Here is a 25492-nt window from a genome sequence, read left to right on the forward strand (position 1 = left end):
TATTTTATTTTTGGCTGTGTTGGGTCTTCACTGCTGTGCATGGGCTTTCTCTAGTTGAGGTGAGCGGCGGCTACTCTTCGTTGCAGTGTGCAGGTTTCTCATTGTCGCGGCTTCTCTTGTTGCAGAGCACGGGCTCTAGGCACGCAGGCTTCAGGAGTTGTGGCACGTGGGCTCAGTAGTTGTGGCTTGCAGGCTTTAGAGCTCAGGCTCAGTAGTTGTGGCACGTGGGCTTAGCTGCTCCATGGCATGTGGGATCTTCCTGGGCCAGGGCTTCAACCCATGTCCCTTGCACTGGCAGGCAGATTCTTAACCACTGCGCCACCAGGGAAGCCCCGAGGTTTTTAGCTTAACAGTAGAATTCACTGAATCATGGACTCTCTGCATGTACTGCTTTTTGTGTTTTCTTTTAAACATCTTTATTGGAGTATAATTGCTTTACAATGGTGTGTTAGTTTCTGCTGTATAACAAAGTGAATCAGCTATACTTACACATATAACCCCATACCCCCTCCCTCTTGCATTTTCCTCCCACCCTCCCTATCTTGCCCCTCTAGGTGGTCACAAAGCATGAGCTGATCTCCCTGTGCTATGCGGCTGCTTCCCACTAGCTATCTATTTTACATTTGGTAGTGTATATATATATATGTCCATGCCACTCTCTCACTTCGTCCCAGCTTACCCTTCCCCTTCCCCATGTCTTCAAGTCCATTCTCTACGTCTGTGTCTTTATTCCTCTCCAGCCCCTAGGTTCTTCAGAACCTTTTTTTTTTAATATATTCCATATATATGTGTTAGCATACGGTATTTGTCTTTTTCTTTCTGACTTACTTCACTCTGTATGACAGACTCTAGGTCCATCCACCTCACTACAAATAACTCAATTTCGTTTGTTTTTATGGCTGAGTAATATTCCATTGTATATATGTGCCACATCTTCCTTATCCATTCATCTGTCGATGGACACTTAGGTTGATTCCATGTCCTGGCTATTGTAAACAGTGCAGCAATGAGCACTGTGGTACATGACTCTCTTTGAATTATGGTTTTCTCAGGGTGTAAGACCAGTAGTGGGACTGCTGAGTCACACGGTAGTTCTGTTCTTACTTTTTTAAGGAACCTCCATACGGCTCTCCATAGTGGCTGTATCAATTTACTTTCCCACCAACAATGCAGGAGGGTTCCCATTTCTCCATACCCTATCCAGCATTTATTGTTTGTAGATTTTTTGATGATGGCCATTCTGACTGGTGTGAGGTGATACCTCATTGTAGTTTTGATTTGCGTTTCTCTAATGATTAGTGATGTTGAGCATCCTTTCATGTGTTTGTTGGCTATCTGTATGTCTTCTTTGGAGAAATGTCTGTTTAGGTCTTCTGCCCATTTTTGGATTGGGTTGTTTGTTTTTTTGATATTGAGCTGCTTGTATATTTTGGAGATTAATCCTTTGTCAGTTGCTTCATTTGCAAATATTTTCTCTCATTCTGAGGGCTGTCTTTTCGTCTTGTTTATGGTTTCCTTTGCTGTGCAAAAGCTTTTATGTTTCATTAGGTCCCATTTGTTTATTTTTGTTTTTATTTCCATTTCTCTAGGGGTTGGGTCAAAAAGGATCTTGCTGTGATGTATGTCAAAGAGTGTTCTGCTTATGTTTTCCTCTAAGAGTTTTATAGTGTCTGGCCTTACATTTAGGTCTTTAATCCATTTTGAGTTTACTTTTGTGTATGGTGTTAGGGAGTGTGCTAATTTCATTCTTTTACATGTAGCTGTCCAGTTTTCCCAGCACCACTTATTGAAGAGGCTGTCTTTTCTCCATTGTATATTCTTCCCTCCTTTATCAAAGATAAGGTGACCATATGTGTGTGGGTTTATTTCTGAGCTTCCTATCCTGTTCCATTGATCTATATTTCTGTTTTTGTGCCTGTCACACTGTCTTGATTACTGTAGCTTTGTAGTATAGTCTGAAGTCTGGGAGCCTGATTCCTTCAGCTCCATTTTTCTTTCTCAAGACTGCTTTGGCTATTTGGGGTCTTTTGTGTTTCCATGCAAATTGTGAATTTTTTTGTTCTAGTTCTGGGAAAAATGCTATTGGTAGTTTGATAGGGATTGCACTGAATCTGTAGATTGCTTTGGGTAGTATAATCATTTCCACAATGTTGATTCTTCCAATCCAAGAACATGGTATATCTCTCCATCTGTTTGTATCATCTTTAATTTCTTTCATCAGTGTCTTATAGTTTTCTGCATACAGGTATTTTGTCTCCTTAGGTAGGTTTATTCCTAGGTATTTTATTCTTTTTGTTGCAGTGGTAAATGGGAGTGTTTCCTTAATTTCTCTTTCAGACTTTTCATCATTTGTGTATAGGAATGCAAGAGATTTCTGTGCATTAATTTTGTATCCTGCTACTTTATCAAATTCATTGATGAGCTCCAGCAGTTTTCTGGTAGCATCTTTAGGATTCTCTATGTGTAGTATCATGTCATCTGCCAACAGTGACAGTCTTACTTCTTCTTTTCTGATTTGGATTCCTTTTATTTCTTTTTCTTCTCTGACTGCTGTGGCTAAAACTTCCAAAACTATGTTGAATAACAGTGGTGAGAGTGGTCAACCTTGTCTTGTTCCTGATCTTAGTGGAAATGGTTTCAGTTTTTCACCCCTGAGAACGCTGCTGGCTGTGGGTTTGTCATATATGGCCTTTATTATGTTGAGGAAAGTTCCCTCTATGCCTACTTTCTGGAGTGTTTTTATCATAAATCAGTGTTGAATTCTGTCAAAAGCTTTTTCTGCATCTATTGAGATTATCACATGGTTTATATCCTTCAATTTGTTAATATGGTGTATCACATTGATTGATTTGCATATAATGAAGAATCCTTGCATTCCTGGGATAAACCCCACTTGATCATGGTGTATGATCCTTTAATGAGCTGCTGGATTGTTTGCTAGTATTTTGTTGAGGATTTTTGCATCTATGGTCATCAGTGATATTGGCCTGTAGTTTTCCTTTTTTGTAACATCTTTGTCTGGGTGTGGTATCAGGGTGACGATGGCCCCGTAGAATGAGTTTGGGAGTGTTCCTCCCTCTGCTATATTTTGGAAGAGTTTGAGAAAGATAGGTGTTAGCTCTTCTCTAAATGTTTGATAGAATTCGCCTGTGAAGCCATCTGGTCCTGGGCTTTTGTTTGTTGGAAGACTTTTAATCACAGTTTCAATTTCAGTGCTTGTGACTGGTCTGTTTATATTTTCTATTTCTTCCTGGTTCAGTCTCAGAAGGTTGTTTTTTTCTACGAATGTGTCCATTTCTTCCAGGTTGTCCATTTCATTGGCATATAGTTGCCTGTAGTAATCTCTCACGGTCCTTTGTATTTCTGCAGTGTCAGTTGTTACTTCTCCTTTTTCATTTCTAATTCTGTTGATTTGAGTCTTCTCCCTTTTTCTTGAGTCTGGCTAATGGTTTATCAATTTTGTTTATCTTCTCAAAGAACCAGCTTTTAGTTTTATTGATCTTTGCTATCATTTCCTTCACTTCTTTTTCAGTTATTTCTGATCTGAGCTTTATGATTTCTTTCCTTCTGCTAACTTTGGGTTTTGTTTGTTCTTCTTTCTCTAATTGCTTTAGGTGTAAGGTTAGGTTGTTTGAGATTTTTCTTGTTTCTTGAGGTAGGATTGTACTGCTATAAACTTCCCTCTTAGAACTGCTTTTGCTGCATCTCATAGGTTTTGGGTCGTTGTGTTTTCATTGTCATTTGTTTCTAGGTATTTTTTGATTTCCTCTTTGATTTCTTCACTGATCTCTTGGTTATTTAGTAGCATACTGTTTGGCCTCCATGTGTTTGTATTTTTTACAGTTTTTTTCCTGTAATTGATATCTAGTCTCAGAGTGCTGTGGTCAGAAAAGATACTTGATACAACTTCAGTTTTCTTAAATTTACCAAGGCTTGATTTGCAACCCAAGACATGATCTATCCTGGAGAATGTTCCATGAGCATTTGAGAAGAAAGTGTATTCTGTTGTTTTTGGATTGAATGCCCTGTAAATATCAATTAAGTCCATCTTGTTTAATGTATCATTTAAAGCTTGTGTTTCCTTATTTATTTTCATTGTGGATGATCTGTCCATTGGTTAAAGTCCCCTACTATGACTGTGTTACTGTCAATTTCCCCTTTTATGGCTGTTAGCATTTGCCTTATGCATTGAGGTCCTCCTATGTTGGGTACATAAGTGTTTACAAACTGTTATACTTCTTCTTGGATTGATCCCTTTATCATTATGTAGTGTCCTTCTTTGCGTCTTGTAATAGTCTTTATTTTAAAGTCTATTTTGTCTGATATGAGAATTGCTACTCCAGCTTCCTTCTGATTTCCATTTGCATGGAATATCTTTTTCCATCCCCTCACTTTCAGTCTGTATGTGTCCCTAGGTCTGAAGTGGGTTTCTCGCAGACAGCATATATACGGGTCTTGTTTTTGTATCCATTCAGCCAGCCTATGTCTTTTGGTTGGAGCATATTTACATTTAAGGTAGTTATCGATATGTATGTTCATATTACCATTCTCTTAATTGTTTTGGGTTTGTTATTGTAAGTCTTTCCCTTGTGTTTCCTGCCTAGAGACGTTCCTTTAGCATTTGTTGTAAAGCTGGTTTGGTGGTGCTGAATTCTCTTAGCTTTTGCTTGTCTGTAAAGTTTGTTTTTTTTTTTTTTTTTTACAGTATGCGGGCCTCTCACTGTTGTGGCGCACAGGCTCCGGACGTATAGGCTCATCGGCCATGGCTCATGGGCCTAGCTGCTCCACGGCATGTGGGATCTTCCCGGACTGGGGCACGAACCCGCATCCCCTGCATCGGCAGGCGGACTCTCAACCACTGCGCCACCAGGGAAGCCCGTCTTTAAAGGTTTTAATTTCTCTGTCGAATCTGAATGAGATCCTTGCTGGGTAGAGTAACCTTGGTTACAGGTTTCTCCCTTTCGTCACTTTAAATATGTCCTGCCACTCCCTTCTGGCTTGCAGAGTTTCTGCTGAAAGATCAGCTGTTAACCTTATGGGGATTCCCTTGTATGTAATTTATTGCTTTTCCCTCGCTGCTTTTAGTATTTTTTCTCTGTATTTAATTTTTGACAGTTTGATTAATGTGTCTTGGCGTGTTTCTCCTTGGATTTATCCTGTATGGGACTCTCTGCGCTTCCTGGACATGACTGACTATTTCCTTTTCCGTATTAGGGAAGTTTTCAACTTGCATGTACTGTTAATCACATCTGAGAAAAGCCTTGTTATTTGGTTGATGTGGCCAAATTCAAAGGCACCATCCTCATTTACCAGAGGCATTTTATTTAACCAAAGGGCCTAGTGCCTATAACGATGATGATGATGAAGAAAACAGAAACAACAACAACCAGCATTGAGTTCTCATTACGTGCCAGGCACTGTGTGCTTTTCATGTAGTACTAATTATTGAAAGTAGTCTCAAACCCTCTGAGGTAGATATTCTTATTAGCCTCATTTTACCAATGAAGAAACAGAGGCAGAGAGAAATTAAATAACTTACTCAAGGTCCTATAACACATAAGTGGCAGAGCCAGGATTTGAACCCAGGAGTCTGGTTCTAAATCTGTGCTCTTAAAATCACTCTACACACTAAAAAAAACTCAAATGTTATTATTTAGAACACATATTAAGCAAGGGAAAATTAACGCATTAACGATTTTGGCACATCTTCTATTTAATGAGAAATTCTTACACAGAACGCCATAATTTATTCATTAACTATAAAACGCGGCAGATTACCTTGAAAAACGTAAATGCTGACTATCTACATAACAGGTTCTTTTAATAGCTTTGTTTTTAATTTTGGCTTATAAACACAACCTATATTTTAGCTCTTAACAATACCAATGTATGCTTTTGTGTAACTACTAATAACATTTGCCAATGTAAAGGTCATCTGTTCATCTTCTCTGTGAAAAATGAAAAACACTTAATAATACTACTCAGGTAATTAAATGTCACTTTTCATCTTCAAAGCACTTTACTCACATTAGATAATTAATTTTCTAATACCCCATTGTAAGATAAATAGTATTATTTCCACTACATAAATAAGGAAACCACGGAGATGAATTATTAGCCCAAGGAGAATTAAATTTCAGAGTTAGAATTCAGACTGCCCAATCTTTCCCTTCCTTAATTTAAGCCTCCTTGTAAAATCCAAAATACCCAAGGTTGTCTCCTAGTGCACACAGTCAGTAGAAGCATCATTAGACGAGAGGCCCAGCTTACCTCAGAAGATCCGCAAGAGTGAGTGTCTCCCTCTGCCAAAGCAACGACAGGTAGCAGAAAGCTAGCGTCCGTGGCACAGTCATCTTCACAATTCCCTTCTCCTTTCGCAGTGAATACTCAACTCCGTCAAGAGATCCAGAACAGACAGATGCTGTTTCTAAAAGGACAAAGGGAGATTTTTAAAAGCACAAGCAACTATTCTGGACAACAAAGAAGAAAACCAGCAAAATCCAAAGAGGTATTTTAAATATCTTTAGGTTACTGATATGATCTTTACAAAGAACAATTTGGCAATAAAGAGCAATAACGATTCAGAAGAAAATTGGCCAAAAAGGTAACTGCTGGTTCTTTGTTGGGAGTCGAATGAGCTGAGATTCCAAGGATGGATTTGTCTTGTTTGAATTTTTGTATAGTTAACAGGAACAATTTTTCAAATAAATAAAAGGAAAAACAATTACAAAGCAAAAAATGTGTAATTCCTTTGAGTCACGCCTCAACTCACATGTGCCCTTCTCTGAGAGGCTCTCCAAACACTAGATAAGGCAGCACCCCCTCCCACTCCCATCCTCCAGGCATCCTTCCCCACGGGGCATTAATTCCATCCTCAACTCATTCATTCCACAAATACTTATCCACCTCATTCTTTGTGCCACTCTTCTAGCTCTGGGGAAATGACAGTGTACAGTCTCTCATCTCTCCTAAAACCTACATACTAGTAGTGAGAGACAGGAAATAAATGCCCCCCCACACACACAAAAATTTGCAGACAGTGGTTAAGCACAACACAGATGAATAGCACTGGAGCGGCATACAAAATGATGGGAAGGGAAGAGACATGTGCTATTTTACACAGGTGGTCAGAGAAGCCGCTTTGGGGAAGTGACATCTGAGCAGAGACCTGAATGAAATCAGAGAATAAGTCTTAAGGATCTGGAGAGGAACACCAAGTACATTAGCAGAGTCAACCTGAAGGAACATCAAGGAAGCCAGTGTGGCGAGAGCACCACGGGTGAGGGGCAAGTGTTAAGACATGACAGGAGAGAGTAAGAAACCACATTGCTAAAGGGCTTTGTTGGTCATGATTTGTACTTTAGATTTTCTTCTAAGTATGTAAGAAGTTTCTGGAGAGTTTTAAACAGAAGAGCTACATGATCTCATTTATGGTTTTAAAAGGTTCCCCTGGCTGCTATGAAGAGTGGAGCTGGGGCGGGCACACGGGAGACCACGATTCCAGGTCGACAACGACGGGCACTTGTACTGGAGCGGCAACCCTACAGATGGTGAGACGTGGCTGGATTCTGGACATATTTTGAAAGCAGAGTCAAGAGGATTTACTGGTGGACTGGATGTGAAGAATGAGAAAAAAAGAGAAGACAAGTAGGATTCTAAGGATTTTGGACTGAGCGACAAGAAGAATGGAGATGCCAGTTACTGAGACAAGGAAGATGGCAAAAGATCAGGTTTGACGAGAAATCAAGATATCAGAACTGCACAAGTGTAAGATTTTATTAAGCATACAAACAGAAATGTTGAGGGTAGCTGAATATAAAAAATCCTATAGTTGAGAGGATGGGCAAGAGATAGGAATTTTAGGGTTGTCAGGATATAACTGGTGTTTAAAGTAAGGAGTGAGGGTAGATTTAAAAAGCAGGATGAGGAATGACCCTGAGAAACTCCAAGTTTTCTCAGGCAAAAACTCTCCAAATTATCCCTCAAAATCCCCTTTTCCGGGCTTCCCTGGTGGCGCAGTGGTTGAGAGTCCACCTGCCGATGCAGGGGACACGGGTTCGTGCCCCGGTCCGGGAGGATCCCACATGCCGCGGAGAGGCTGGGCCCGTGAGCCATGGCCGCTGAGCCTGCGCGTCTGGAGCCTGTGCTCCACGACGGGAGAGGCCACAACAGTGAGATGCCCATGTACCGCAAAAAAAAAAAAAAAAAAAACATGCAAAGATTCAGGGTCAAGGCATGTTGTGGCAACACTGTTTATAATAAGGCAAAAATTTCAAACAACCAAATGACTGGAATAGAAATGTAATTAAATAACTCCATGCAAGGGAGCAGTGCGTAACAATTTACACAATGCTTTAGATCAGTGGTTTTCAAGGTACAGACCCTGGAGCAGGTATATTAGCATCACCTGAGAACCTACTAGAGCCGCAAATTACCGAACCTACCAGTCTGTGGCTTAACAAGCCCTCCAGGTGATTCTGGTGGATGCTAAAGTTTGAAGACTACAGTTTTAAAGGAATATACAAGGACACAAATTTCCATAAAATATTATGTTAAAACCTTCTCTATATATTATATATATAATAACATGTAGGGACTTCCAGTTAAGATGGCAGATTGAAAACATACATTAGGCTCTGTTCTGTCGCACTTCAATTATAAAGAAATTTTCAAAAGATATAAATACAAGAACAAATAACATGGAAAAGGAGACAACGGTAATAAAATTTTAAAAGCCGGAAAGCAAATGGATGGATGATTATTGCCTTAGCAGTGCTGAGAAAGCTGGATTCACAGCCAGCAGTAGGGAAAGCCAGAAAGCAATCTAATTTTCTCCTGGGGACCTCTAAGGAAAGCTCAGGAATCGATTAAACCAGGTACCCCTGGAAACTGAGTGAAGTAGGACTAATACTGGGAGGAGAGCTTGAAAGTCCGATTAAGAAGAAGTTAGGCACCCAGACTTCTCCCCAAACTCCATGCGGCCAAATGACTGCTCCCCAATCTTGCCAGAAAATTGGAAGTTTCTCCTCTAGAGACAGTAAAACAAAGGGCTCTCTGGGATAGGGCGTCAGTCACATACACAGTTGAAGTAGGGGTATCTTACCGAAAACGGGGATTAAGTGAACGTTTACATATTGAGTATTGAGACAACTCCTTCCTCCCCTGAGGCCTTTTTCCCACCCAGTTCCCAGAACAGTCAGGTTTACAACCTCCAAATGGAAAATCTGATCAGCTAGGGGGGAGATAAATTAAAGATAACAATGCTGAAGGTTCACTAAGAAAATAAACCGGAGCAGAGCTGACAAGATTAATCATGGGTAGAAAGTTTCAATCAACTTTTCAATCTCCATTCTTAAACAGGACTATTAGGCTTGCTAAACACTTGAAGAAATCCTCTAATATAAACAGGCAAAAGGCCAAAACAAATTTTCAAATCTGTGGGAAATAATATTACTATCCTCAGCAAAATAAGAAAAGATGCTCCACGAAAATGAGGGCGTGAACCAAGAGGGAAGATGAAGCGAGATCAAGGAAATAAGAAATTTAACAAGAGAGAGGCGACAGAATCCTTGGAATGGTGGTAAAGAGATCCCAGAGACAGCTGGGACACAGGTCTAGAAATACGTCATTCTAGATCAGAGCAGCTCAGAAGCTCCAGAAAGTCTATTACAGAAGATGAAATTGACAGAATATCTAAGGAATTGAGAGATTTTCAGAACTGAGGGCAAGTGTGGAGATACATTAGTAATAAATTATGGATTAGTAATAAATAAATAGAAAACTAAACAAATAACAAGACAATTATCAACTCTGGAAAAACCAAAAGATATACAGAAAAAGTAATCATAGTAAGCTATGTGGTTCAGTTCTGACTAGCATTTATACACTTACAATTTAAGCACCAAAAATTGATCCAGTAAAAAATTATATTGGAAAGACAGAGAATGATAAATTCATAATTGTGTGTTGGTAACTACATGGGGAGGGGGGCAGTGAAGGATGAGTGAAAGAGCTAAGGCTTCATCTTCCATAGTGGGAATTTAATCGCTAATGTCCAAAACCGGAAATCAAGATGTAGTACTAGAAGCATGCGATAGGGATACGCAGGTTGCAAGAGAGTTGAAAATGAATGCCTCTTGGAAACAGGACATTTCAGGGAGACAATGGACTGCAATTTATTTTTATTTGTTATTTTTGTAATTTATTATAACAAGTCATAAATTTATTTGAATTAACATGCATGTAGAATTCTGATTTAAAAAATTTAAAGAATGATGAAATAGCTCACATTTTTGCGAAACAAAATAATAAAACTCTTTCCCTTTCTCTCTATATATACATGAATAAAAAACCTGAGCTGGGACGAAGTGAGAGAGTGGCATGGACATATATACACTACCAAATGTAAAATAGATAGCTAGTGGGAAGCAGCTGCATAGCACAGGGAGATCAGCTCAGTGCTTTGTGACCACCTAGAGGGGTGAGATAGGGAGGGTGGGAGGGAGGCTCAAGAGGGAGGGGATATGGGGACATATGTATGCATATGGCTGATTCACTTTGTTGTACAACAGAAACTAACACAACATTGTAAAGCAATTATACTCCAATTTAAAAAAACAAAAACAAAAAACCTTTTGGAGTATAGTAGCATACAGTGGCAGTGGTTATTCTGGGGTGATAAAATAACTGGTGATTTTATTTTCTTTATGAATATCTGCATTTCTTTGGCTGCACCGCACAGCTTGTGGGATCTTAGTGCCCCGACCAGGAATTGAACCCGGGCCCCGGCAGTGAAATCCTAACCACTGGACCACCAGGGAATTCCCATGAATACCTCCATTTTATAGTTTTGTAATAAGAGTTGTCTGAATAGTTACACTTAATGTAAAAATGAAAATAAGGCTCTAAGGATCACCATTTACTAAAAAACAAACATGCAAGCAAAACCCCCTAACATAGGTAAATAATCACGATGCTTTCTTTAAAAGGCTTGGATGGGGGTACTTTCCTGGTGGTCCAGTGGGTAAGACTCTGCACGCCCAATGCAGGGGGCCTGGGTTTGATCCCCGGTCAGGGAACCAGATCCTGCATGCATGCCACAACTGAGAGTCTGCATGCCGCAACGAAGATTCTGCGTGCTGCAACTAAGACCCAGCACAGCCAAAATAAACAAAGAAACCAAATAAATAAATATATTTTTAAAAATAAATAAAAGGCTTGGATGGTTTAGAGTTGTAGTCCTCTGGGACTATCTGAGCGAGGCTTGCCTGAAAGCATGGAGAAGGAAACTCCAGAGACTCCATGCTGCCCAATTGTCCTAGGATTCTAACTTCTTTGGACACAAAATGTAACTTAACTGATATCTGTGTCATTGTGCAGCCCAACAAGAAGTGTAGATATGCTGAAAAAACCAGACAAAACAAAACAAAACAAAAGAAATGAGGATATGCTGATAATAGGAATTTTTAATCTTTGGAGGGCAAGGGGCTTGCAAATAAGCACTCCATACTTCTGAAGTGTTTTGTTGAAAATTTTATATAACCATGCTTAATGCAGATTTCAACAATCCCTAACACCAGAGGTTTTGGAAGCTATCTCTCAAAGAATTCTATCAGCACACATCAAGATTCTAGCAATCTATAATAAATTCTTGGTCTGTTCTTTGAGCTCTGTTTTCCACTTTTTTTTTTTTAAAGGAGTGTGGAAACTAATATCATGAATAAATGCTTTCAGGAGGTCTATATCTGTAACCTTAAATATATTTCTTATCTACTTTAAATTATGGAATTAAATCAGCAGGTAAGACACATGTATACACACACGTAATATGGTACGTTTTATTCAGCCTGCTATGCTGAGAAATTGGACGACTTATCTCTGACTCTTGTCTATCTTACCTTATGGCTAAGTTCTGCCATTTCTCTGCTGCAACTTTTCTCTGAAAATTCTGAGCCCATACCTATCTTTACAGAGCTAGCATCCTTTGTGGATCTACTTACTGTTTAGCTCCCTTTAAAAATCACACCAAAAAACTCATGTAGAGACGATGTACCTTTTTAAAAATTGCACTAAGATTTCATTTAGTTTACCTTTCTCCTTGCCATATGATTCAACAAGTCATTCTTCCTCGCTAGGCCAAGTTTCCCTCCTTGGAATATGAAGAGATTAGACTATTTTTAAGATGCATTGCCAGCTAGTTTGATTCTCATTTTACCTGATTGTGATGCTTTGATGATGGGGAAAGGCTTTTGAGTGTGGACATCAGGCTGAGATTCTGCTCCACTTTCAACAAAAGAAGGACAGCTCAGGTCACTCAGCAGCTCAGGCTCACTGTCCCAGTCTGAATGACTTGGATTATCTTCTAATACCTATTTTGTAAAATGTATAAATTATGATTTTACAGGAATTTACAACATAATTAATTTCCACAAACATCACCAATTCCTGAGCATCACAAACACCAGAAAAGGACCCCTCTAGAGACCTGCAGCCGTCCGCCCAGTCCCCGCGACCGGAAGAGCCCGACTTCCACACGTGCTCCCCAGCACCTCCCGGCAACGCTTCTTGGAGAAGGGCTTCAGTCAAGCATGAGCAAGGAAACAGGCAGACATGTCAGGCCTCCTTCTCTCTGTAACTAACACCTCTCTTGCAGCTCTAGTATCAACACCAATAAAAACATCAAGTGTCAATAATGACTCCAGGCACACTAAGCCTTGACAAGGATATACTATCTCTTACCCTTGTTTAATTTTTCACACATGTATTGTTGGAATGGTGGTCAGAGTGTCCCTAAGAAAGTTCAGCGGGCTGGCTACCTAAAGGCCTCACTGACTGACATTACCTTGGGGAACTGATCACAGTCAAAAAGCCATGCTCTCAACCACGCAGGCCAAGAAACGATCTTATTATGAGGAGATAAAGCTCATGTTAAAGAAAATCACGAGAGAATGAGACAAAAAAAATCAGGGACAGGATAATGCTTGTGTGTTCTGTCAAGCACATCCCCTCCGACAGGAGAGCCCACGAGGGGCCAGGCAACCATAAAGCTGGCTGATAAGCGGAGACTGAGAAAACCGAAGCAATCCTGAGGAAACGTCCACAGGCTCCCGCAGGCAACCGTCTGCCGGCAGCTCCACCACGCGCTCTGCCCTCCGTCGGATTCTTCTGGTGTGCTCTCCACGCTCCTCTCTAAAGCCAGTGTCTCCCTTTGTGCACTCGATCCCACCCACTTTCTACTCAAAGGTTAGCATTCACTTCTATTCGTTCTCCATCAAGAATTTCTTCTTTCTCCTGTATCATTCCTATCAGTGCACCATCATGAATTCCACTTGAAGAAAAAAATTCCCCTTGACTCCAGCTACAAGGCGATTTCTCTGTACTTCTTCGCAGCAAAGTGCCCAGAGAGAGCTGTCCAGACTCGCTGGCTCCAATTCCTCTCCTCTCCGTCCCCCATTCCAGGCGGAGTTTTGATCCCACTGCTCCGCTCTTCGACTGTCAGCCCTCTCCCTTCCTGAGCTGGAGGCAGCATTTCTCCCAGTGGATCACTCCCCTCCTCTTGAAACACTCTGTCCCTTGGTTTCTAGAATGCCCCCTTCACTCCCTAGGCTTTCCTCCCGCCTCACCAGTGGCTCCTCAGGCTTCTTTGCTGATTCCTCCCTCTTTTATCCCAGACACCTTAACCCTAGGGTGGCCCAGAGCTCAGCTCTTGGTCATCTTCTCTGTCTTCACTCCTCAGGGATGTCATCTGGTCTTGTGGTTTTAAATACCATTCACTACATATATTGCTTTCAACTCTAAAATGCACTCCCATGTCTCCGCATTCTAACATCCCTGAAATCAGGATGTGTCTTACAATCAGGGGCATGTCATGATTTAATTTGCAGCATTATCTTTTCTTGGAAGTACTTAAAATAATGGTGCATCTTACAAACAATGGCATTTTAGTTTTGATTATAGTGTAAGCTGCCAGCTTCTAAATTTACATCTCCAGCCCAGACCTCTCCTCTGAGCTGAAGATCTGTATAGCTGAGGACGTGACATTTCCTCTTGGATGTCCAAAAGCTGTCTCAAATTTATGCCCAAAACTGAACTATCATTATTCCTGCTCCACCTGCTACTTCTTTTCTTTTTTATTTATTTTATTTTTGGCTGCATTGGGCCTTCGTTGCTGTGCGCGGGCTTTCTCTAGTTGCAGCGAGTGGGGGCCCCTCCTCGTTGCAGTGCGTGGGCCTCTCGTTGTGGTGACCTCTCTCGTTGCGGAGCACGGGCCCTAGGCGGGCAGGCTCCAGCAGTTGCGGCACGCAGGCTCAGTAGTTGTGGCTCGTGGGCTCTAGAGCACAGGCTCAGCAGCTGTGGCACACGGGCTTAGCTGCTCCACGGCATGTGGGATATTCCCGGACCAGGGCTTGAACCCATGACCCCTGCACTGGCAGGCGGATTCTTAACCACTGCGCCACCAGGGAAGCCCCCACCTGCTATTTCTAAACTTCTTGTTCTTAGGACCTATTTCTTTCACTGCTGGGTCACTAAATTCTGCATGTGGAACCTACGAGACCCCAACCAAAGAAGGAAACACTGGGCCAAGTTTCTAAGCTCTTAACAAAAGCCTGTCAAATAGATTCAGAATCTCTTCCCAGCCCTGGAGAGTAAGTATCACACATAAAACACATCAAAGCTTACCAAACCCACATTTCTCAGCAGTGGAATCCTCCCCTACCCCAGATAAAATGATCCATGGCACACTTACAAAGCACTAATAGCAAACTGCTAAAAATCTAACTGCTGTGACGGATGGGGGTGGGTGGTGAAACACCCAGATGATAACTGAGCTGAATCTTGAAACACCAAGTAAAGGAAGTAGGTGTTCCAAGCAGAAAGAATAATATATGCAAAAGAGCTTTTAATAGCACAATGGTAGAAATTCCTTAAGCTTCTATTTAGAAACTTAACCACAAATTTCTTTGTTTTCAACTGGTCAAATAAGACATCAATGTCTTATTTGGGGTCAGTGTTTAGATCAGTGACCCTGTCCTTCTGGACTGTAAAGGAAACCTCTTCACTGAAAACCCTCTGACAAGCATCATAAACCCAGGTAAGGCTGAACCTCATCTTCATCTCTACCTTTCACTAGACATGTTTTCTGGTCCCACTTTTCAGATCTGTGACTTACCGTAGTTTTCCTTCTACTGGTATAAACTGGGTTTTTACAATATGCCTGCTTGCTCTTCTGAAGGTAGCGCTTCCAAAAATTATGTAAAACTTCATTCTAAGGTAGAAGGGAAATGAGTGGTGCTTCAGGTTATGATGAAAAATATACTGGCACATCTACACCACAGAATCGCTGCTCTCCTGTACTTTACATACTGCTTCCATCTATATGTATTCTTACCTTTCTTACCTAAATTTCCTTAAGAAGAATGATCATTTCAATGTCAGGTATACAGGAAGCATGGAATAAATTCTTCTTAATCTTAGATTTTAGTTCCATATAGTCACCTAGTCGAATCCCTTCCTTTGACAAGTTAAGCAAATTAAGATTCAGAGAAAGAAAGTAATTTACATGTGACTACACTTCCAGTTAGGGGCAAAGCTGCTACTGGGTCCAGTGACCTATTGACACCCCTCCCTCTTACTGTCCCCACCCTCGTCCAAGTGAAAGTAAAACAAAACAAACAAACAAAACAATTTTTCCATTTATTCATCACCTACCTGCTAGGTACAAGGCATCCATAAGCTTTAACACAATCCTGCAAGATAGCTACTATCTCTTATTTTACCACTGAAGAAACTGAGTAACTTTGCCAAAATGACCTAGCCAATAAGTAGAAAAGCCATGAATGGGATTTGGAGTCAGTCCTGATTCCAGAGCCTGTGTTCTGGCTGTGCCATTTAACTGGTCAGGTCTAAACAGTTATACTCATGGGTTAATTTCAGAGAAACTGTTTTCAGGATTAATCCCGATGAAGCAGGTAGAAGGCTACACAGGTATAAACCCTACTGAAGCTAGTTGGTGTAACTAATAGAAACCACTTACTGAAAAACACTTATACACAGGATGACTGCAAGGAGAAACCAGATTCACAAAGCCCAGACTACCAGTAATCTTACCTGACGCAGTGACTGTCACGGGTAAGGCTCAGAGTCCACTTAGGCCATGCACTGGCCTACGGGTCATCCTGCCAGCCTGCTGCAGACACTGGTTTGAACAGCAAAGGCTACTTTACGAATCTCTTCTTGGTGACTTCAGGAGACACTGAGCTTTCTCCCTTTTCTTTTTGCTCTTATTTTCATTTATGAGCATACTGCTATATACTGTCGTGTTTACTCACTCCACATATGCATGAAACCCTCTCTCCAGCTAAGCTGAATCCAGCAGCATCACTGTCATCTGGAAACTTGTTAGAACTGCAAATTCTTGGGCGCTACTCCAGACCTACTTAATCAGAACCTCTGGAATGAGGTCAAGTGATCTGTGTTTTAACAAGCCTTTTAGGTGATTCTGATACACACACACTCAAGTTTAAAAACCACTGGTTTAATGTATCACTCCACAAAGTGCATTCTCTGGAACTCAAGTCCCGATGGATGCTACCCACACGTATACATGCCAAAGGATTTTGCTCTCAAATTGTGAATACTGCATACTACATCCCCTAGGAAATTAAAAAGCACACTAACACATAAAAGGCACCAATAAGTGGGCAAAGTTATTTGTTTTACTTTAACCCAGTGTTTCCTAAATACCTGAAGACTAAAACCTTATTTTCCTTTGGACGTATTACTTATTTCTATCCTGTAGAACACACTTTAGGAATTGCTGGTCTAGTAAAAGGATTAAAGCAAAATCATCAGAAAAATGATTCTTTCTAGTAGGCCTAATGTTATTACTGGTAGCCCTCCTTAGTATCACTCTAAGTCTACTGTTCTTCAAACAACAAAATGTAAAGCTAACATCTAGGCACACATGGACTTACCTTTAACTCTGGGCCTACTCCAAGGGTCTGTAAGGCTTTTGCTTGTTGATAAAGTATGTGCTGAAAACCTTCGCACACATACCAATCCCAGCCTTTCTCTAAATGACAAATGACAGGTTTCAGATATTTGCATTCCTAACTTACTAAATGTAGTGCTGCTACATAGTTACAATTGTGTTTTATACACTTCAACTGGAATTTTTTCGTACCCCTGAGTAGAGTTTCCATTCTTATACTCTCTTGCTTCCCATCTGGCAAATCTGTACATAAATGCTAAAGCTGAACAACATTTTTATAATTTATCAGATTTTAAATATTTTAAATTATCTATAGTTTTTCTGAAATGTTAATGTTCAGAGACAGAAAAATGAACAGTCACCACATTAAAAAAATGAAATAAGTTTTATAAATGTATACTGTACTGAACAATGCCCAGCAGAATCCTAAATGAAAGGATACTCAACACTCAGCCACTGCTTGTATGACTCCTCTGTTCCAACTCACATGGAAAGGGAACAATGAGTATTTGGAGAATGAACGAACAAAAGTGAAGATGTGAAGCTCCAAGATCGCAGGAAAGGGCAATAAGAATATACAAAGAAAATAAACTGCTCAACGGCATTCTCCTTTTCTCAAGATGGTTCTAGGTTCTTGGGTGAAACTGAAAGCAAGGAAACTAAGATTTATTGAGCTCAGCCTAGTTACCAGGTATTTTAAGTAGGTTATTTTCTTCCAACCTCAAAACAACCTTAAGAGATTGTGACGAGAACTGCCACTGCAATGGACAAAGCTACATGTTTAAATAAAACTACCAGTTGAAGAGAATGTTAAAATCTGTTAAGACCCTTACGTTTTACCCCTCTCTACTGGACAAATACTGTAACTCCTTGAAAAATATGTTATGAGCACACAGCTTCTGAAGTCTGTTACCATGACTCCAAGAGGTTCTCTCCCCTCAGAATGTCACAGGACTCCTATGACCCTCCCTTACCTCAAATGTCACAAGGCCTCCCCACCCCTGCTGACTAACGCACTTTCTGGAAAGGGTCTTAGCTTGTATAGGAGTAAAATTGGAAGCCTGTAATTTTGACGCTTTCCGAAGGTGAGGGAGTTTAAACTCTCCAAGCTCTATCCATGTGTGCTCTCTCCTTCCTGCGCACTGCTCTGACAAACTGATAAAGTCGTATTTTAAATTCTCAGTCTGGGCTCCTATTCTATATAATAAACAGTATTACATTCTCACTTTACAGATGAAGAAGCAGCTAAGGACAAAGAGGTTGAATATAAGACTCAACATTTAATTTGAAGCATCTGACGTTCCTTCAGCAATTTAAGTTTAAAATATACAATTTTAGAGCTTCCCTGGTGGCGCAGTGGTTGAGAGTCCGCCTGCTGATGCAGGGGACGCGGGTTCGTGCCCCGGTCTGGGAAGATCCCACATGCCGCGGAGCGGCTGGGCCCGTGAGCCATGGCCGCTGAGCCTGCACATCCAGAGGCAGTGCTCCGCAACGCGAGAGGCCACAACAGTGAGAGGCCCGCGTACCGCAAAAAAAAAAAAAACACACACACACAAAAAAAAATACAATTTTAACTATTAGATAGGTCAAGTCCAAATTAATCAGGTTTTACTCTAATAAAATTTAATTAAAATTAATCAGGTTTAGCCTAATAAAAATAGTCACTACTAAAGGTTAAACAGGAACATGAGTTGGCATTTTGGCAGTCTGTTATTCATCTAAGAACAGCAATGTATTTCATATAGATATTTCATTAACATTTATATATATAATACATTTCATGTGTGTATCCTTAAAGCTACCTCAGATAGAAGAGTCCACCATTACCATTAGCCTAGTTTCAAACCTGAGAATCTGGCCCTAGGCAATTAGTCACAGAAATAAAAAGCATCAGCTAAACTTAACCCCAGATTCTTCTCAATAATGGTTAATTATTATGTACTCACTGGATTAATGAAATAGAGTACTTTTCAAAGCACACCCATGCTGAGCTTATTTTAAGGGAAAATAATTTTCCCTATTTTAAAAGGGTGTGTTCAAAATTCAGTGTGAGAAATGGATTTCTGAAAGCTGAATATCATGTTTAACTTGCCTAACCTGACAACTCCACAGCTGATTCATTTCAGAAAATAAGCATTTTTCTTTAAAAGCACAGAAAATCATAAAATAGATAACAGATATAAAACAGAAAAACATATACCAACACACAAAAAGAAATATGCTACATTTGCTAAGATTATTTTTGGCATAATAGTTGCTCCACTGGAAAATCAAGTCATTAACAATAAGCAGAATAAAAAATGGACATGTTTTAAGACATCTGCTTCCCATTTTACCATCAACAATTATCCACTCTAATTCTACTTTGGATTGCCTGCTTAAAATTCTGGCAACTTCTTTAGAATCTATTTAAAATTCCATTCCACATCCCCAAATCATGAAAGTGAAAACATGACTGAAAAATGCTAAGCACATGTGAAGAAAGAGCTTACCAAGTTTTCGTTTTCTTTTAAGTCCCCGGTTGATGGCTTGTATTTTAGTATTAGGAATAGCCCCAGTGTTTATAACTTCCCTAGATCTCTGCAGGAAATAGAAGCAGACCATTAAAAAGACCATAAAAATATAGTTTTACATCTCCTTAACTGTACTGCCAAGCATGCTCTGGGATGTATAATAAACCAGATTGTGAGTGCCAGGACCAATGATGGTAATATTTTGGGGAAATTAGACAAAGTGTAACATTCTGGTTAGCCTTTATATTGCTTTTTTTTTTTTTTGCAGTACGCGGGCCTCTCACTGTTGTGGCCTCTCCCGTTGCGGAGCACAGGCTCCGGACGCGCAGGCTCAGCGGCCACGGCTCACGGGCCGAGCCACTTCACGGCATGTGGGATCTTCCCGGACCGGGGCACGAACCCGTGTCCCCTGCATCGGCAGGCGGACTCTCAACCACTGCGCCACCAGGGAAGCCCTATATTGCTTTCTGATTCAAAATTTCTCAGTACCTAAAACTGTGCCAGGAACACAGTAAACACTAAATAAATGTATGTCAAATGAATAAACTTTTATTTTAAATCAATTTTTAATTGTTTGAAACCAATCGTAAAGTCAAATTTATTCACTTTTTTCTCTATCCAAAACATACTTTGAAATTAAAATAACTGCTGTATTCACTGTGGTCAGCAATGCCTAAGCTACATACAGATTAGTTTCATCCTACTTTTCTATGTGTTTGAATAATACTCTAAAACAGCTTTATTTATGAAATTATAAAAGTGCTACTTTTATTCTTAATCAAACCTACAGGATTTTAGAATGACTGAACGCTGAATACAGTTCATCCCAAAGTCTTCAATTCTAAGTTCTCTCAAAGGCTGGTACCTAAGATTCTGGTTCTCTCACAACCAAAATATAAAAGAATTAGGTCTAAATGATGGGGAAAAGGTGAAGATTTTTAACCAATAGGGAACATTTATATATTTGTCCAAATTTAGAGATTTGGAATGAAGTTTATCTTCAACTTTCATTAAGAACAAAAGAAATGTCTCTAACAGGATTTTTGGAATACATCCTCTCTTGTTAAAGAAACCACATTCAAAGCAGTTCTGGTGGACTGGGTTGGCCACACTGAGAAAATAAGACATGTCAGAATACACACCAAAGCAGTTACCCAGCAAAAACAGGTAAAACCTATAAACAGTAGGCAAGAAAAAAAAAAAAAAGGGCTTAAAATCTGGATTAGACAAAATGTGAAATAACTAAAAGCTAGAAAAAGCTACATATACAAACTGAAGCTGTAACTAATTAAATTACTGAATAGTTATATTGTGGAATATTTATACAGTCAATTAACACGTCCACAAATGTTTAGAATAACACAGGACAATATTTATTAAGACAGAAGATTCAGTGGTACTCACCCACATCCCCTTTCCCTTCTCATACACAGAAAAAAGAAAAAAAAAAAGACTAAATGGAAGCTATGAAAAGAAATGTTGTATGTTGAGATCACTGATAATTTTAGCTTTCATCTTCATAATTTCTAAATTTTCTACAATAAATCTGCTCTTATGATCACAATTCTAGCATACACCTTTATTAAATACCCACAAAATACTTCCGAGAATGTCTATAATATAAATTGGCCGGATTTAAGACCTGAAAATTTTTTTCCTGTATAAAATCAATCAAGATAACATTCTAATTCCTTTATCAATTCAGAAGGCCTTCTTCCAGACAGTGGAGTATCTAAAACATGAGAATTATATACAGAGTAAGTTGAAGGGCAATGAAAGGAGCAGAAAAACAGGGGAAGTTGTGCCACAGCCTCCACTCTTTGCAGGTGCAAACCACCATCTCGTCGGCCATTCCCCACCCGCTGGATTTCCACACCGCCACGCCACACCCCTGCTCTCCAGGAAGGACTGATTGTGTCACACTCTATATGAAGACAATAAAGCCAAGAGAAACCACTTAAGTTGGGCAACACAGAGCTCTGCCTATCACATGGGAGGCATTGAGACAGGTTCTGTGCCTGTTTAAAGATGGTGCCCACCCTCAAGAATGCTACATTCTTGACAAGTCATTCCATACAGGCTGATATCTTTCAAATGTGGAAACAGTGGCATTAGGGGCTTTCAAGTTAAAAAACGACTGCAGCAGATTTTATCAGATAGAAACAAACAGAAACATTATCAAAGACAGAAATAAAAGAAAGCAATTAGTTAATGTAGTTTAATTTCTCCAAAAATAGTATATGCTGACTTCATCTGCTAATGATAAACAGTCCATTTAGACACATCTTCCTTCACCATGTTTACATTTGCACTGCTGGTACAAAAGCAAAAACTATTAATGTCTCAATATACATCAAAGCAAACTGCACATATTTAAAGTGTACAAGTTGATGCGTGTGTATGTATGTATATCCACGAGACCATCACCACAAACAAGGTAATGAACATATCCATCATATCAACAATTTCATCGACTGAGTACATATCTTCTTTTTTTTAGTACATATCTTCTTAATGCTCTGTGTGACCAAATGGGAAGCAGACTGAAGAACAAAGACTGTCTCAAGGAAAAGCTCTTGGGTGATTGAGTTGCAAGTGAAATTAATTAACCACTTTTCTCAAGAAAACTATTTTTTACTTCATACATTTTGTCCAGGCTTTTAGTTGTTTAAGGTGGGCTCCTGTTACTCCATCCTGGCCAGAAGAAGTTCACACAGTTACTTATATTTGTCCCAAATTTACCTTTCTTATATAGGCCTATACGGCAAAGGTAGTATATCTGTTCCTTCCTGGCTCTGTAAACTTTGAGCAAATCCTTTTCCAGAGAGCAGAGTCCTGGCATGTTTAGCCTGTCCCAGAGGACCTAGCACTCCCAGTGTGAAGGTAGCCTCATTTACCAAGGTTCCACAGGACAGTAGGCCAACCTCTACCTTAAGAGACAGGTGTGGTGCAATAAAATGACCACTGGCGTCGGAAGGCTGAGGTTCAAGTCCTGGCTCAGCACTCTATCCATGTGACTATGGCAAACTCACTCAACTGATGAGCCTTGCTTGCCCCATCTACAGATAGGTGTAATAGTATACACATCTCACAGGTTGTTATGAGGGGATGAATTAATGGATGAGAAAACACTCTGTAATGTGTAAGGCACTGTACAAAGATATAATGACGATGAAGCACATTTCTCATACTCCCAACAGTCTTTCTAACATTCTGTCTTCCAAACCTCTAAGCTACCACAATACATTAAAAACTCTTAAATAAGTGGTAACTAATAAAAATAAATGCATCATCTTGTAAGTGCAATTTTAATTATTTCCCCTTATATACATACTACACAGTCTGAATCAGGAAAACATTTATATATGTGGCCCAACATAATTTCAAAAGCTCATCCTAAATCTACCTTACAAAGTCTTCAACCCTTGTGTAAGCATTTGAGGACCGCTTACATTTTTCATATTTGGACATTGCCTGAGTAATAAAAATAGATCAGTTTTGGGGGGACCTATGCCACATGTTAGGCTGAAACTGCAACTTTTAAAGCACAAGCAAATTCATAAATGAGGTCTGTTACTTACTTCTGTAACATTGTGGCAAGAAGTGCAATAATATTTGCCTTCATCAGTGAGACCCCAAGAGACAGCAGCACACTGAGAACAACGGTCTTTGAACTCTTTCTGTAGGAGAAAAGGAAAACCACATTCAATACATTGTACCTAAATGCTGCAGTTCTACTTAGAGGGTTCCCTACAATTTTACTCTATAAATAAAGAATCACTGAGAATAGAAAATATACCAGAGGGATTATCTATAAACAAGAAGAACAGTTCAGTCTGAGCCATTTGAAACTGAATTAAACTATTAAAGAAATGTTTCTAAAATATGCAGTGTGTGAGGGTGAAAAAAAAAAAGACAAAGAAGACAAGGTGGTAGGGGTAAAGTGGGAAAAAAAGATGAGTAAATAAAACTCCTTGAACATGCTGTGAGGAAAAAGATGATAAGATTCAAGAATAGAGAAGACTTAAAAAATAGAAATAGCATACCATTTGGAACTTCCTCCAGGACACTAAGAACACATACCCACCACAAAGGAGCCACAGTTTTATTAGGGTTGTTTCAAGTTTCGATTTGTTCACGCAGCAATATAATGTATAATGTATAATGTATGTACTAGGCACTTAACTAGGTGCTGGGGATTTGAGGGTGAGCAAAACAGACAAGATCCCTACTCATAACTATATACGACGCTAATGGTGAGTTCTAATTGCTAATTTCATTAACCTAGCATCTACAGACGTTAACCCTCATTCAGTAGACATTTATTGAGCGTCTACAATGAGTAAGGCCTTCTATCACCATAATGCTTCTGTACATACATAGACTGGCACCAAATTATCCATTCGCAACTCCCTGGTGGGTGAAATCTTATTATTGTTGACCTAATTACCGACTGTTCCTCTAACACCATCAAAGAGTGGCATTTTATGAAGTGGGTCAAAATGCATGCCAAATCTATTTCAACAAGTTGGTCAAGTTTTCAGTGACTCCATGTGGATAACTATCGTAATCTTGGAGTGTCTCCAAACCTGAATTTGGAATTCCTGCACAGGCCATGGCTAAGATTCGAAGAGACACCAGCAGGGGTTACTTGGGGGCATTCTGGTTCCAAGCCCCGCCTCCCTCGCCTAACCTCCAGCATCAAAAGGAACTTCTGGGTGGTCCCGTTTAGAGATAAGACACGTGGGTGGCCACCCCACAAAACCCACAACTTCAGCCTCCTCCCGAAACATACCCACATCGACCAACACCCCACTGTCCCTTCACCCACAACCTCACCCAGCCAGAAACTCCAGCCTCTTCCCCCAAAGCGCGGGCACACGCGGCCCGCCAGCCCCGCCAGCCCCATCCCTGTCCCCACGCCGCAGCCTTCCCCCCCGTCCCCCTTCGGCCAGTGGCAGCCCCCACAGCCATCCGGCGTCCTCCACCCCTACTCCTCAGCCTCCCTCCCCTCCCGCCCCGCCGCCCTGCTGCGCGGCACTCGGCCCCCTCACCGCCTCCTCCAGGTCCATAATAACGCCGCCGCCGCCGCCGCCGCCGCCGCCCGTTACCCCGGCAGCGAGAGCAGCTTCCGGGAGCGGCGGGAAGAGCCCTCCGGGCGGAAACCGAGACCCCTGACTTTGGATTTCCGTTTCTTGCGGCGGCGGGAAAGCATCCGCTAGCTCTGGGATGAAGCGCCACTAATCCTGCATCCCCAGACAGCATCCCTTTCCTAGTCGAGGTAACTAAAACCAATCAGTAAAAAAGTGGGCGGTGCCTACTGCTGAGAGGATTCAGTCTCTGTTCCGACAGCCGTTCCGGCCCGGCAGCTCTCCTGCTCTCGGGGGAGCGGTGGCGTGGACTCAGAGCGCTCGGGGCTCTCCACCTGGTTCTGGCACAGGAGAGGCACCGGGTTCTGGAGAAAAGAACACGTGGTTGAGTTAGACCTGGGTATGTAATCATGGCTTTTCTGCTTCTTTGTGCCTCAATTTCCTCCTCTGTAAAAATTAGGTATCACCTGTGGGTCCCTCGCGATGGAGCCTCACATGGTAAATGCTCATTAAATTTAGCTTTATTGTTGTCCCTTCATTGGGCACTTTCATTTCATTAAACAGGCGCTGTTTTAGGTCTTGGGGATTAAGCAGTGAACAAAGTAAACAAAAATTCCTGCCTTTATGGAGATTATAATCTGGTGGGAAGAGACAAAAATACATAAGGAGAATATATGGTACGTTAAACAGGCATGAGTGCCAAGGAGAAAAATAAAACAGGAAAGGAGAATGGGAGCCATACTGTGGTTTCAGTTTTGAATGGAGTGGTCAAGAAAGGTCTCCCTGAGATGGTGACCTTTGAGGCAAGGGAGCAAGAACCATGTTGGGAACCTCATTCCCGGCAGAGGGAACAGTGAGTACCAAGGCCTTAGTCCTGAACCTCATGCCAGACTATTTAA

General features: G+C 40.7%; 1 protein-coding gene across 3 annotated transcripts in view; it reads right to left on the reverse strand.

Moving 5' to 3' along the window:
* Window positions 1-24630, reverse strand: part of TAF1B (TATA-box binding protein associated factor, RNA polymerase I subunit B) — a 59303-nt gene extending 34673 nt beyond the window's left edge. For 2 of the 3 annotated variants that reach the window (XR_003794991.1, XM_029232606.1), the window contains exons 1-7: window positions 24558-24618; window positions 23085-23183; window positions 19483-19570; window positions 16974-17071; window positions 15170-15265; window positions 12215-12368; window positions 6271-6427 (exon numbers count right to left, since the gene is read on the reverse strand). Coding sequence is in view for 2 of the 3 variants with exons in the window: in XM_029232606.1 (XP_029088439.1) it covers window positions 6271-6427; window positions 12215-12368; window positions 15170-15265; window positions 16974-17071; window positions 19483-19570; window positions 23085-23183; window positions 24558-24575 (710 nt within the window). In the remaining variant the exon portion in view is untranslated. Of the gene's footprint in view, window positions 1-6270; window positions 6428-12214; window positions 12369-15169; window positions 15266-16973; window positions 17072-19482; window positions 19571-23084; window positions 23184-24557 lie in introns of all 3 variants that reach the window. The other variant, XM_029232605.1, reaches the window with a different exon arrangement.
* Between the last annotated feature and the right edge of the window lie 862 nt (window positions 24631-25492).

This window comes from Monodon monoceros, unplaced genomic scaffold (assembly GCF_005190385.1).
Source record: "Monodon monoceros isolate NGI ecotype Baffin Bay Population unplaced genomic scaffold, NGI_Narwhal_1 Super_Scaffold_19, whole genome shotgun sequence".
Lineage (NCBI taxonomy): Eukaryota > Metazoa > Chordata > Mammalia > Artiodactyla > Monodontidae > Monodon > Monodon monoceros.